This window comes from Hypanus sabinus, chromosome 25, assembly GCF_030144855.1.
Source record: "Hypanus sabinus isolate sHypSab1 chromosome 25, sHypSab1.hap1, whole genome shotgun sequence".
Classification (NCBI taxonomy): Eukaryota; Metazoa; Chordata; class Chondrichthyes; order Myliobatiformes; family Dasyatidae; genus Hypanus; species Hypanus sabinus.
In genome coordinates this window covers 17,409,871-17,424,955 of record NC_082730.1, presented here as the reverse complement: position 1 = coordinate 17,424,955, position 15,085 = coordinate 17,409,871, and the positions used below count along the sequence as shown (strand labels likewise).

At 43.2% G+C, this 15,085-nt stretch overlaps 1 protein-coding gene across 2 annotated transcripts in view; it reads left to right on the top strand.

Moving 5' to 3' along the window:
- pik3c2b (phosphatidylinositol-4-phosphate 3-kinase, catalytic subunit type 2 beta) overlaps positions 1–15,085 on the top strand; it is a 167,578-nt gene that overhangs the window by 140,927 nt on the left and 11,566 nt on the right. For both annotated transcript variants that reach the window (XM_059950209.1, XM_059950210.1), the window contains exons 27-29: positions 6,531–6,732; positions 7,570–7,694; positions 8,282–8,393. In XM_059950209.1, the coding sequence (XP_059806192.1) occupies positions 6,531–6,732; positions 7,570–7,694; positions 8,282–8,393 (439 nt within the window). The remainder of the gene's footprint in view (positions 1–6,530; positions 6,733–7,569; positions 7,695–8,281; positions 8,394–15,085) is intronic.

Genomic DNA, 15,085 nt, shown 5'->3' with positions numbered 1-15,085 from the left:
GACTGCCATGTTGATCTCTGTCATCTACTGGAAAGAAATTAATAGTCATTCATGGATGTTGAAGTTTTAGAAACAGCTCTTGTATTTCGAAGGAACAGCTTCTACCCCTCCACCATCAAATTTCTGAACGGACAATGAACCAACCCACATCATTGCTTTGCTCTCTATTTGCACTACTTATATATATTTCTTAATAGACCATAAGATGTAGGAGCAGAATTAGGCCATTTGGCCCATCGACTCTGCTACACCATTTCATCATGGCTGATCCAATTTTCATCTTGGCTCCAATCTCCTGCATTCTCCCTATGTCCTTTCATGCCCTAACCAATCAAACATCTAGCAACCTCTGCCTTAAATACAAATAAAGACGGTCTCCACAGCCACCTGTGGCAAAGAATTCTATGGATCCCCCACTCTCTAGCTAAAGAAATTCCTTCTCATCTCCATTCTAAACTGACACTCCTCTATTCTGAGGCTGTGTCCTCTGGTCTGAGATTCACCCACCATTGGAAACATCCTCTCCACATCCACTCTATTGAGGCCTTTCAATAGTTTTTAATGAGGATACCCTTCATTCTTCTGAATTACAGTGAATACAGGCCCAGTGCCATCAGATGCTCTTCGTAAGACAAGATATTCAATCCTGGAATCATTTTTGTGAACCTCTTTTGAATCCTGTCCAGTTTCAGCACATCCTTTCTAAGATAAGGGGCCCCAAACTGTTCACAATACTCCAAATGAGAACTCGCCAGTGCTTTATAAAGTCTCAGTGTTACATCATTGATCATAATTTATTCTATATTTTTATGTATTGCATTGTAATGGTAGTCCTTCAGGTTTGAAGAACACACGCTGTTGTGCAGTTCATCCGTGAGCACGGAGGTGGCTCTGCAGTCCCAGTCTGGAAGCGCAGAGTCTAGCACAATGGGGGCACTGGAAATCCATTGTTGTAATAATTTGTGGCTGCTGCTCTGTAGCGCTGCTCACAGATTTCCATCAGTTTTTGGCAGCACCTGTCTTCAAAACTGGTGTAAGCTTCATAGCACAGGACTCACCAGTGGGTTCTGTCAGCAGCCGCAGTTTCTAGTTCCCTTCTCTGGAGGTCACAGTAGTGTAGGGTTTCCTTCACAGCGACCTTGAAGTCTCTATTCGGTCTCCAGTTCACCATAGAGCAGCTGGCGAGGCATACAGTGGTCATCCATTCTGATGACGTGTCCCACTCACCGCATCTGGGCTCTGATGATAAGGGACTCGATGCTGGTGGACTCTGCATGATCCAAGACCTCCAGGTTGGGGACATGGTCTTGCCAATGAATGCCAAGGATGGAGCATGTAAATTTCTCCATTTGTTTGATATGTTGTCAGTACAGAGTCCAGGTCTCACATCCATATAGGAGAGAAGGGATGACCACAGCTCTGTAGACTTTTAGCTTTGTGAAGATGTGGACATTGTGTTGATAGAGCACTCTGGTACACAGCCTCCCCAGAGCCTGGCTGACCTTGCTGATCCTGGAGTCAATTTCTTTGTCCAAAAACACATCGCTCAAGATGATGCTCCCCAAGTATTTGAAGCTGTTTACATTTGTCAGCTGGTGACAGTGATTTTTGGTTCTATGGGGTTGGTGTTTGGCACAGGCTGGTGAAGTACTTCAGTCTTGCTTAGGCTGATACAGGCCAAAGGACGTAGCAGCGTCTGAGAATTTGTTCAGCATCAACTGTAGATCACTGCCTTTGTGCACCAGGAGTGCACAGTCATCAGCAAAGAGGGTTTCTTGAATGACTATGGAGGCACTTCGTCCGTGCGTTCAAGTGGCGAAGGTCAAAGAGAGAGCCATCCATACCTGTGGTACACTCCCTTGACAACATGCAAGTGAAGAACAGATTAAACTGGACTGGGCTAGTACACAGCCCTGCTTCACACCAATGGAAATGGCAAATGCAGCTGATGTATCACCACTGCGAAGGACCCGTCTGATGCACCTTCAATAACGCTCAGAGATGGGAGGCGAACGATAGGCTTTTATTAGCAGCAAGAGACCAGCAGAGGGGCATGTCCAGACAGGTATATGTAGTTTACCACACTGGCCTGTCATTTCGTTGTGGAGCAGCTGAATCATCTTTACGAATTTCCTCGGGCATCCAGAGAGCCTCCCTGTTTACAGTGTTGTTGGAAAGGAGAGGAGAGAGAGATACCGCTTCTACCTCTTCCAACGATTCTGAGTGACGCACAGAGAGATCTGTATTTACTGACAATTACCTTTATTGTTCAAACTAACAAATACGTGAATTTATACACTAAATACCTTGTGTGCACACCTGCTGAGTACCCCTGACTCTCCTGGATAGTCAAAGAATAGCAAAGGTATTAACCAGGTGGAGGAATTTACGCTGGCCAGGTGCTCCTTGTTCCTCGTGGTCCCAACTCAATCTCCACGTGCTTCTCTTCACGCAGGGTTCTTCTCACTTGTGTCTGTGATGGTTATTTGAAGTTACCGCCACCGACGCACACAAAGCATCCACTTTTACATCCATTGCTTATCAATTCAAATGTCGCATTCCCATGTCATTGGCTGCAGGTCATGTGTCTGGCCTTCAACACCTGGTCATTAGCTCTGGTCCAAGCAACCTCCATCTATTGTCCTCTTCCCATCAAGGGACAGTTGCTGACTCATGGCTCTTTGTTCTCAGTCAGCAATGAGCTTGAATCACCTCTGACATTCACAAGTCTGCATGTTATAGCCAACCAAAGAACACCTCACAAACAACTCCTTATTTGGAAATGACCTCCAGTCCAGCAAAATACCTGGTTTTTGTGTCTTCTTTAAAACACTAATCAAGTCCAGCATGTCAAGTTCACAAAATGGAGAATCGAGTGTCCATCCCCCAAGCACACGGCAAGAACAAAGACTGCTTCCACTGTCCTTGATTCATTTGAATCCACTGATTTGAAGATTGTCATTCTTTCTTGCCAACAGTGTCAAATGCTTTTGTCAGGTCAATGAAGACAGAGTAAAGAGGCTTGTTCTGCTCGATGCACTTCTCCTGGACTTGCCTCATGGCAAGTATCATGTGTACTGTACTCCGTTCTGGCCGAAAGCCACGCTACGCCTCCGGAAGGTTCCTTTCCGAGACAGTGACAAGTCGGTTCAGGAGAATGCGGGCAAAAATCTTGCCTGCAATGGACAGCAGTGAGATACCCCTGTAGTTTCCACAGTTTGATTTACTTCGCATGTTTTTGTAGAAATTCACTATGAGAGCATTGCGGAAGTCATTATTGGAGTATAAAAATATTATGGAGTATAAAAGTTGTATTATTTGCTGTGTAACCAAAACTATGTAGTCAGCTTGCTATGCATGTATCCAAAATGAAATCCTAGGAATGTAGAAGACAATGGTGTGTTAAAGGTAGCTAAAGAGGTGTAAATTAGAACATTGGTCAGTTCTGAGTTTGCTATTTGCTATGCATGTACCCAATTTAGCAGGAGAATGAAATATTAAGAATGTTAATGAAAGGTAGCTAAGAGATGTAGATTAAAACATGATTAAGTCACAAAGTATTAAGAATGTAAACTTGCTATTTGCTAGAATGAAATCTTAGGAATGTAAAAGACAATGGTGTGTTAATGAGAGGTAGCTAAGAGATGTAGACTAGAACATGATTAAGTTAATAGGACGTACCTGTGGTACCTGTGAAACTGGACCAGGAGATTGCTATAAAAAATGCTGTGTCCGGGGATCGGTGGACAATCAGTGACTAGCTCAATGACTGTCTCAGCTTTGATTTGCAAATTAAAGTTTAACCCTTCTTGAAGAATCTTCTGCGTCTCCTGGTCATTTGTGGGGCACGAGAAACCAGGACATCATCACGCATCTCCTTTGTGATTCAGATGACTCCCAGGATGTCTTGGATTGTCTGTAAGGCGTTTGGGCCTGATGCTTTGTAGATCTCGGCAAGAATGCCATCCTGCCCTTTTGCTTTATTTGAGTTCATCTGCGAGATCGCTTTCTTGATTTCATCAGTAGAGGGCGGCAGGTCCAGGTCATCCAGGACTGGTTGCTGAGGGATCTGCTGTAAAACATCAGGATCAATGGTAGACGGTCTAGTGAGTAGCTTGGAAAAGTGTTCAGCCCAGTGGTTTCTCAGTCCTTCCTGTTCTTTGATCAGGCTCAACCCGTAGATGACAGCAAGGGGGAGCATCCTGATATAGAAGGACCATAAACTGATGTTATGGTGCTGAAGAACTCTCTGGTGGCATGCATGTCTGCATAGTGTTTCACCTGCTCAGCCTTTCTCTGCCACCACTCGTCTTGCAGTTCTGCCTGTACTTTGGACTGCGGGTGTTTAAACTTGTCTTTCTTTGAGACAGATGATGGGTCATTCTGCCAGTCTGCCTGAAGGGCTGCTGAAATGGTGTCATGGTTGTCATCAAACCAGTCTTGATGCACTCGGGTTTTCAGTCCGAGTACAGTTGTTGCAGTCTGCATAATAACATCTTTGAACTGTGTCCACATTTCAGAACAGGTTCCCACAAGCGGTAAATTGGCTGAGAGTTTTTCATTAAGTACACCTTGAAGATGTTGGACTTGACCTGGGTTCTTGCAGTCTGCCAATGTTGAATGACACTCTGACAGTCTTTGGTTGATTATGCAAAGGGGCTATGTGCAGGTCAAGGACTGACCAAACCAGCCTGTGATCTGTCCAGCACTCAGCACCTCGCATGGCCTGAGTGATGGTGACGTCTTGACGGTCATGCTGGCATACAGTGACATAGTCGAGTAGGTGCCAGTGTTTGGACCTGGGTTGCATCCAGGTTGTTTTGTACTTGTTTGCAAGTCTGAACATCGTGTTAGTGATGCACAGGTTGTGCTCGGCACACTTGCTCAGAAGCAGCAGGCCGTCACTGTTTAGTTTCCCCACCCCATGTCCGTCCCAGTTGTTGCTGTCTGTCCTCACCCTAGCGTTGAAGTCACCTAAGATGACGAGTTTGTCGCTGGCGGTGGTTATCCGAATTGTCTAGTCCAGGTCCTAATAGAAACTTTCCTTGGCTTCATCTGGACTCACGAGGGTTGGTGCATAGACACTGACAATGGTGATATACTGGGGCTTGCTGAGAGGAAAGCAGAACTTCATTTATTTATTCCAGTGGGTAGAGTAGGGATCTTCTTCAGCAGAGCAGTTTTGATTGCAAAACCTACTCCGTGGATCCTGTCATCAGTCTGCAGTTTCCCGTTCCAAAAGAACGTCTATCCATTCACTGCTTCCTGTAATGAACCCTCGTCTGCAAGCCTGGTCTCACTGAGTGCAGCGATGTCAATGTGAAAATGGCGAATTTCATCCATTATGAGTGCTTTTCATCTTTCAGACCTTGCCACCTCATCTCTATCCAGCAAAGTGCAGACGTTCCAGGCTCCAAAGATGAGTTTTCTTTGATTTGTTTTTCTTGATGCATGTCGACCGCTAAGGAGATGATCCGCCAGCCGCGGTTTGCTAGCCAGATGTTGTTGTGGAGCAGGTGATGTTTAAGGGTACCTTTTCTAATCCCCTCCCTCATGCGAGGGTGGGCAGTGCTGTCCTAGAAAGGGCCGCCCAGTTGCCCTGGATGCTGCTAAACGTCTCTGCTCCCCGGGTACAGAGACGAACGACCACTGGTCCAAAGGCGGCCTAAAAGCAGGTTTGTGACTACAACAGCCAGTGGTCATCTCCAGCTGTTGCTTCACCACTCCCCCATTGCCGCAGGGCTTGACGAGTTGAGTTTGGACTGAGATGAATGGCACAGCAGAAACCTGTGGGTGATGGAGTTTTAAGTGGAACAGCCGTTGCACAGGGCGATCCCACTCACTTGGCAGAAGAGACCCTGATCCATTGGCACCGTTGTGGCTGGAGACCTGTCCTGCTGCCGCAGATGACCAGGACGTCTAAGGGTCTCGTCGTGCTCTTAGCACTCCACAACGCCTGCTGGGCCTGCCTTCTTGATCGTTGGACCACTAATCAGTCTCCTCTGCTCAATCTGCCAGAGCCAGACTTCACACGCTGGGATAGACAGACCCCCTACCTCACCGAGGGCCGAAGACCCATCGGCTACCCTCACCTGGTTTGGCCCGTCTGCCGAGACGGTTTACCAGGGTGTGGCCGCTGTGTGTGTTAGAGCTACTTGGAGCCACAGGTGAGAGCTGAGCATCAGGTGGGGACCAAAGGTGGACGAGCTGCCCTGAAATGGGCACGGCAGGCCCCCCACCAGAGCTGCTACCCCTCCCTAGACACCCCATACACCCCAATATTGCGCTGTAATGCTGTCAGAAAGCAACAAATCACATGACATTTATCAGTGATATTTAACCTGATTCTGAATTGAAGTTTTCAGCTGTATAGCAGAATCTGGATTTTGATAGGAATGGCTATTGTTGAAAGCAGTGTTGGTTGGGTTAAACGAAAAGCTGTAGAGAAGCCTTTATGGAACATAAAAATGTATTTGCACTAAATGGTCCCTTGTTGTACTGAGTCCTCTAAAATACTGTTCTGCCTTTAGGCTAATCGAATCAAGTCTTGGTAGTGTGGCAACTAAGCTCAACTTCTTCCTTCACAACCTGGCCCAGATGAAGTTTGCTGGAAGCGATGAACATCCAACACTCTCCTTTGCTCCCAAAATGTACACGATGAAAACCGATGGGAAGATCAAGGAAGTGTTTGTCTGTCAACATCAAAAGATATTTAACCCCGCTAAAGGATATGTAAGTAATTTCCCTGTACCTGTAGTAAGTGTGTTGAAACCCATATTTCTGTACACATGCATTTATCTGCACCCAGATCCATAGAACCAGCTATGATGTGGATGCACTTTGTTCCTTTTAATTATTAAACTGTGACTCTAATCTATAAATACAAAAACATTGACTTGGGATGGTCAAACTGAGGCCTGTGAGATTTATCTTGATAGCTACAGTAATTTAGCCTAAAGGAGTTTATGTAGAACAGGGGTTCCCAATCTGGGGTCCACGGACCCCTCAGTTAATGGTAAGGGTCCATTGCACAAAAAAAATTTTGGAAACCCTGATACCCTGATCTAGAATACTCAGCCCATCAAAAGCCTTCTGGTATTAGTTCTTAAGCACAAGAGATTCTGTGGATGTTGGAAACCCGGAGTAATGCACACAAAATGCTGGAGGAACTGAGCAGTCCAGGCAGCATCAATGGAGGGGAGTAAGGAGTTGAGGGCTGAGGCATAGAGCCCCAGTGAAGGGGCACAGGCTGAAACATCGGCTTTTTATTTCTCTGTATAGATGCTGCCTGACCTCCTGAGTTCATGCAATATTTTATGTGTGTTACCCCACTGTCAGATCTTGGTTGGTCTGTATTTTGTCTCCATCAATCCACTTTGATTCCATATCCTATGAAACTTTTTCCCCAAAAATGATCTGTCAGCCTCAGCCTCAAGTACCTATAGGAGTCAGCTATAATTCAAATCTTCTTAAGTCTTCTTGAGCTGCTTCTCTGGCACCAGGGACACAAGCTTCAAAGTGTTGGTGAAAAAGCTTCAGGTTAACAGTGCTTTTATTCTCTTCTTTAAGGCTTACGTTGTGAAAGTAGAGCGAGAAGGACAGCACGAAGCTACGTTCATACTGAGAACCTTTGAGGAGTTTCATGAACTCCACAATAAACTCCGCCTCATTTTCCCATCATCGAAACTGCCAAGGTAGGAGGTTGCCAGGAATCTTGAGTGTGTCCCAGTAAACATCTGTCATTCACCTTTGCCCTAATTCATTCTCTGATAAATGCAAAAGATAGAATGTCATTATTTGAATAAGTTCCACACTAAAAATTAATTTGGGAAAAGAAAGAAAATCATTTTGTAGAAAGTGAAGAGTGAAAGTGGAGTCAGAGTACTACAGTACAGAAACAGACCATTTGGCCCATCTAGTCTGTGCTGAGCTGTTTTTCTGCCTAATTCCATCAACGTGCACCTGGACCATAGCCCTCCGTACCCCTCCCATACACGTACTTATCAAAACTTCTCTTAAATGTTGCAGAAATGCTAATATATTTTTTATAGTACTCTTGGGATCAAACTGTGAATTTTATTTCATTTGAAGTGAGCAATCTTTGAATGTACTACTAATAACGAGAAATGAATCGAGCAGAAAGGATGGAATAATTATCACTTCTGTGTTATCATTTCTTTAATGTTAGGCCTCCACTATTACCCTAAAATCATAGATGCCTCATCATGATTTTTCTTCTGGTATGTGGCTTTGACTTTACCAGTATTATTTCTGTTCACAGCTTCCCGAGCAGGTTTGTGCTCGGCCGAGGGGCAGCAATGGCTGATAGACGCAAGGAGGAACTGGATGGTTACATCTGGCACTTAATCCACTCTCCCCCTGAAGTGGCTGAGGTGAGCATCCCCCAGCTGATCGAACATCAGCAGAAACCGGATGTCATCATTAGCTGGAGCTATAACTATTTGTCATTAGATTTCCTGCGATGTTGCAATGACCTTATCCGGAAGATGAAGTAAGGGAGTGTAGAACATTAAAGCACAGTACAGGCCCTTCCACCCATAATGTTGTGCTGACCGTTTAATCTACTCCATGATCAATCTAATCCTTTCTTCCTGCATTGCGCTCCACTTTGCTTTCATCCATGTCATCTAAGAGTCTCTTAATTGTCCCAATGTATCTTGCCTCTACCACCACCCTAAGCAGTGTGTTCCATCCACTTGCACTGTGTAAAAACAAACAAACCTACCTCTGATATCCAACCTCACACTGTCCTACAATCACCTTAAAACGATGTTCCTAGTAGTAGCCATTGTCATGCTGCAAAAATGGTGCTGGCTGTCAACTCTGGCTACAGCTCTATCAAGTCACTGTTGATCCTTCTTCAGTCCAAAGAGAAAAGTCCAAGCTCACTCAGTCTTTCCTCTTAAGATCTCATTTCTAATCTAGGCAGCATCCCAGTAAATCTCCTCTGCACCCTCTCTACAGTCTCTACATCCTTCCTATAATGAGGCAACCAGAACTGAACACAATCCCCCAAGTGGGGTCTAACCATGTTTCTGTAGAGCTGTAACATTACTGTAGGAGCCATCCATCATCTTCTGTCTGTATTGTATTTTGTGTTGCGTGTTTATTATGGATAATTTATCACGTGGATTGGGGTGTGGAAGAGGTGACTGAGTTTAGTTACGTATTTACGCTTTCTTTAAGTTCAATTTAGTCTGGTTAGAGCCAGGGAGTGGGCCACAGGGAAATATTTTTTTGTTGACTGCCAACACTAACGCTTACCACTGGATCACTATTATATCGTTATTAGACCGCTTATTTCGTTATATCATTAGTTTTTAGTTTCCTTAGATATTATACCACAAGATTGTTTGTCTTTGCTGGTTTCTCAAAGGATCGAACATTCTCTTTTGAACTTTGGAACTTCATCATTTGGAGTGCATCATACAGTGCCAATCCCCATGCTTAGACTCTGTTATTTTCAAGTAACCACTACAATTACCTTGTGGCTTTTGAACTCTATCCCCCGACTGAAGTAGGACAATAATCAGATGACCATGAGCTTTGAGTGAAAGGGAAATAAAAATAGTTTGGTTGCGATGCAAGGTCTTGATCCAAAGCATCGACCAACTTCTTGCCTTCAGAGATGCTGCTTGACCGGCAGAGTTCCATCAGCAGTTTGCTGCTTGCTGCAAGTATTTGAATATTGTCAGAGTACAGCTGAAGAGCCTGCATGGTGGAAATCTCTGATGCAAATAATGTGCCTGAGCAGAGATAGAAAGGAGGCTGGAAAAGGAATGGGGCGGTGGATAAAGAGAGAATGCATGAAGGGCAAAGGGAAAGTACATTGTTTAACAATAGCTTCCTAAAATCATTGATTTATTAAACAATAGATGTCATCAGATGGCATCATTTTTTAAAAAATGTGATAATCTATGACAAAAGACATTGACATCAAGCTGATTGGCAGAGGCGTTGTGGACTGAAGGGTCTATTTTGATACTGTACTGTTCTATATATATAAGACCCCCAGTGTTGACACTTCACTGGAAGCAAGGTGACTGCTCTATCAGAACAGAAAAGAAAATGGGCGAGCCAGGGACTGGGTGGGGAGCTGGGATCAGTGATTATTGAATCTTCAAGCCAGAGTCAGAACTTGGATCAAGGGAAGTTAATGCTGTAGTGGCTGTCGTATTTATTCTAGACAAGTCATCAAATAACAACGTCCAATTTTCTGCACAAAAATTTGGTAATCTGTTTACTGTTTTATCCTGGATATCAACATGACCTGTGTTTCAATGTGCTTAACTCCAGGACAATTTGATTTAACTTTGCTTTAAGGTGCGTTCCCTCTAAGCTGAGATGTGTGAGGGGTTGAAGAATACCAATTTAGAATTATTATTAGTGCTGATTGCAAAATCAGATTTCTTTTTAAAATGCATGAAAAACAAAAGGATTTTGTTGTGGAAAAAAATAAGAGGATGTCAAATAAATGATACTGTATAGTATGAACTAATTTTAATCAAAAGCTGAGGGAGATTTTTCATTCTGTTAAGGCTTTGAAAGTCACTGTAGCTGTGCTTCAGCTATGGGGAAGTAGATCTTCTGAAACTCCATCTTGTGGATGTGCAGTTCAAGGCTCGGTCTATGTGTGTGTCTTGCTAATTTAATGGGAAATCCCACTAGTATGCCACCTAGAGACAAAGCGGACAGAGCACAGCATGCATGGCATTCTCTATATCTATACATTAATGATTGTATGTAAAGTATAATCTCTAAGCACTACAATGCAAATTTTATGTACTAAAATGCAATATCTAAGTACATCTTAAAACTTATTTCTAATCGGTTGAGGTCCGTTTGATCTAAATCTCTGTTTATTTTATAAATACTAGGTGCTAGAGGGGAGTGATATTTTAGCTGGATAGAATACTTGTACACAGCATTGTATTTAACAAGAGCAGTGCCATAAATCTGCTAGATATACAGTTTACCTGAGTCATTTAAAACGCATCATAAGATTTCAAGGCATTTAAAAGCATTTTCTGATGTTATATTGAACTGAATAATATATAATAATGGAAATTTATTTATAGCTCTGAATATAGCTTAAGAATATAGTAATTCAAGTCAAGTCACTTTTATTGTCATTTTGACCATAACTGCTGGTACAGTACATAGTAAAAATGAGACAACGTTTTTCAGGACCATGGTGTTACATGACACAGTACAAAAACTAGACTGAACTATATATTAAAAAAACAACAACACAGAGAAAACTACACTAGACTACAGATCGACACAGGACTACATAAAGTGCACAAAAACAGTGCAGGCATTACAATAAATAATAAACAGGACAATAGGGCAAGGTGTCAGTCCAGGCTTCGGCTATCTGATTGCTTTGGGGAAGAAACTGTTACACAGTCTGGCCGTGACAGCCTGAATGCTTCGGAGCCTTTTCCCAGATGGCAGGAGGGAGGAGAGATTGTATGAGGGGTGCATGGGATCCTTCATAATGCTGTTTCCTTTGCGGATGCAGCGTGTAGTGTAAATGTCCGTGATGGCAGGAAGAGAGACCCTGACGATCTTCTCAGCTGACCTCACTATCCACTGCAGGGTCTTGCAATTCAGTAATTCAGACTATTTTGTAACAGTAAATATATACAACCCATAGCTTGTGTTAAACACAGCTTCCTTTTATTGACTAAATGTGACAGTGATCCTAGTAACCCCATTAGGAAATTGGCTAAGTAAAAGATCCAAGGCTGGCTATAAACCAGCTATAAATATATTGCTATTTCTGTGCGGTTTGATCATGTCTGAATATTGACAAGTTCAATTATTTCTGCTTTCCAGGAAGGTTATTAAAGGGAATGGCTTAAGTTGTAAGAGGATCTTTCTTTAAAAAAAATATCCTGCAAGACAGATTAGGCCACTCATCTATATTTGCTCATTATGAGTAACCATTTCATTTCTGAAAGAATCTCCTTCTACAGCTGTTTGGTTTTTCATTCTCAGTCACTGAAGTACTTCTAAGGCCTTAATTTCCCATGATTCTTTGTCAAGTAAGTGAAATTCTAAAGTGACATTGTCATGTTCACACACCCTGTGGACTTTCTTTCAAGGACTCTTCATCTCATGTTCTCAATACTTACTGCTTATTCACTTATCATTATTTCCTCTTTTTGTGTTTGCTTTTTTTTGTCTTCTGCACTCTGGTTGAATGCCCTAGTTGGGTGCTTTCATTGATTCTGTGCTCAATTCCGGTCGCCTCACTACAGAGAGTGGTGAGTGCGTGGAATGGGCTGCCGGCGGCAGTGGTGGAGGCGGCTTTTAAGGGGTGATAGGGTCTTTTAAGAGACTCCTGTATAGGTACATGGAGCTTAGAAAAATAGAGGGCTATTGGTAACCCTAGGTAATTACTAAGGTAAGAACATGTTTGACACAACTTTGTGGGCCGAAGGGGCTGTATTGTGCCTCATCAGGTGCCATACTCTGCCAGAGCCTTGGCGACCACTTTCTTCCACTGAGATCTGTCAGCACTTTCATCTCTGGAGGTGAGGCTGGTCCACTTCTTGATGTTGACGGTCCAGGTTTTCCTCTGTCTGCCTCAGGAGGGGCTTCCTTCTACTCTGCCTTCAAGCACAGTGCGTTCCAGTGTGTCATCAGTTCTTGAGATGTGTCCCAAATGGCGAAGTTTCCTTGGGATAACGGTTTCCAGAAATATTGGTTTCGTGCCAATCTCTTCTAGGATGAAATTGTTGGATCTCCTTTCAATGTAATATTCCCTGAGGATCCGCCTGCATGTCCACATCTCAAATGCTGTCAACTTCTTTTCATCAGCTGCTTTTAGGGTCCATGTTTCACAGCCATATAGGGTTACTGGCCAGATGAGACTCTTGAGGAGGCATATCTTGGTGTCATTATTCACAGGTCTATCTTCCCAGATGTTCCAGAGTTTGGTAGTGCTTGTGCGTACCATTGCTAGCCTTCACCTTATTTCTTTGCTGCATTTGTTTGTGTCATTTAGTTCTGCACCAAGGTATATAAAGGAGGACACTTGTTCGATCTTGTCGTTTCCAATGTAGATGTCAGCTTGAACTGCAGTTTTCTTATCACCATAACTTTGGTCTTTTTGCCATTTATCAGCAATCCAAATTCAGCAGAGACTTTTGCAACATCATTGCTTGTAGGTCTTGTTATGTTGTGGCTAGCAGGGCTGTGTTATCTGCGTATCTCAAGTTACTGATGGTTCTTCCTCCTATTTTAATGCCAATGTTGTCTGGAGTTGCCAGTCTCATGATCATCTCAGTGTAGAAGCTAAAAAGGTGTGGAGAAAGGATGCAGCCTTGGCAGACTCCTTTCCCATTGCAGAATGATTCAGTCTCGCCAGATGTGGTCCGAAGGCTGGAAGATTGCATAGCATACAGTGTTTCTAGAAGAGCCACCAGGTGTGGTGCTATGCCCAGTTGACTCATTGTTGTCCACAGTTTGGTGCATTGGACACAGTCAAACACCTTTGAGTAGTCTATGAAGCTGATGTACAAGGGGGTATTGACCTCTCTCGTTTTCTCCATTATTAGGTGCATGTTGAAGAGCTGGTCCCTGGTGCCTCAGCCACTCCTGAAGCCATCCTGTTCGAGTGCAATTTCTCTACCTACGTAGTTCTTCACTCTCTCAGAGATGATTATGAGTAGAACCTTGCTGGCGTGTGATATCAATGTGATTGTTCTGTAATTACTGCACTGCAGGAAGTCTCCTTTCTTGGGAATTGGAATGGAGACAGATTTGCACCAGTCTGTTGGCCATTTGCCAGTCTTACAGATGGCGCAGACAATGCGGTGCAAGATGTGGGCCATTGAGGTGACTGTTGCTTTCAGTCGTTCTGCTGGTATGTTGTCTGGACCAGGTGCTTTATTCTTTTTAATCTTCTTGATTGCTCTTTGTGCTGCTGACAGTAGGTGTAAGTTTTCTGTGTTTCTATTTATTGAATATGCCCACCAGAAAATGAAGCTCAGGGTTGTGTATGGTGATATATGTAATTTAATAATAAAATTTACTTTGAACTTTGTTGTAATGTAGCCAGTTGGCAGACAATTTTTAATATAGCAAGTTGACTCAAACTACAATGTGATGCTGATGATCAAAATTTTGCTTCAGCAACATTGAAAAGTAAATCGGCCAGTACAATTTGTGCATTTTAGGAAGTTCTGCCATCTGATTCTACCCCTGACTGTTCAGTCAAACCTTGCTATTGATTCACCAGCCTCAAGAAATTAGTGTTTTAAAGTTGCAGTTCAGTATGTGCTGTATGAGCTTATCCAAGAGGTGCATCAGGCATCTTGCTCGTATCTTTGTTTAAAGTCTGGCACAACTGCTCTGCTGAAGAATGTAAACACCTTTAAACAAAGACCTGCCATCCCAATAGACATATTCTGTGAACTGTACACACAGAGCTACTGTACCTGTTTTATTGGCAAGGGGTACAGCTTTATATTGTAAACTCCCTTGTTGTAGTCTAGTTGAGGGAGAAGTCAACAGTATATAAATGTCAAACTTATAAGTTCAGGGGTTTGCCTGTGCATAATTGTTCTGAAGAGAACAACTTTTATCTAAAGTAGGAACTCCCAACATGGGGTCCAAGGACACCTAGCCTAATGGTATTGGTCCATGGCATAAAAAAGGTTGGGAACCCCTGATCCATAATTCATCTGCTTCATTATTTGGTGATGTTTATAAACTCAAGTAAGTTGTTCACTTCCCAGTTGTTGACTCATGGAGCTGCCTCATGAATTGGGCAGAGCTAACTGCTTTCCAAAACACCTCATGATCCTGAAAAGTATAAAACATTACAGGGAATCCCCATTCTAAATCGAGTGGTCAAATTCCTCAGTCCTCTTCCAGGATGTTGGTGGGTGGATTTCAGATTTAAAGAAATCTTAAAACTGCAGTTAAGCAAGGTTAAGCTAAGATGACCTTGAGGTACTATGAGATGATACAGAGGATGACTGGAATGTGGAAATAGTTCTGTAGGCATGGTAAACAATTGAAAGTGTAAATCAATCAATGTTTGTTAGCA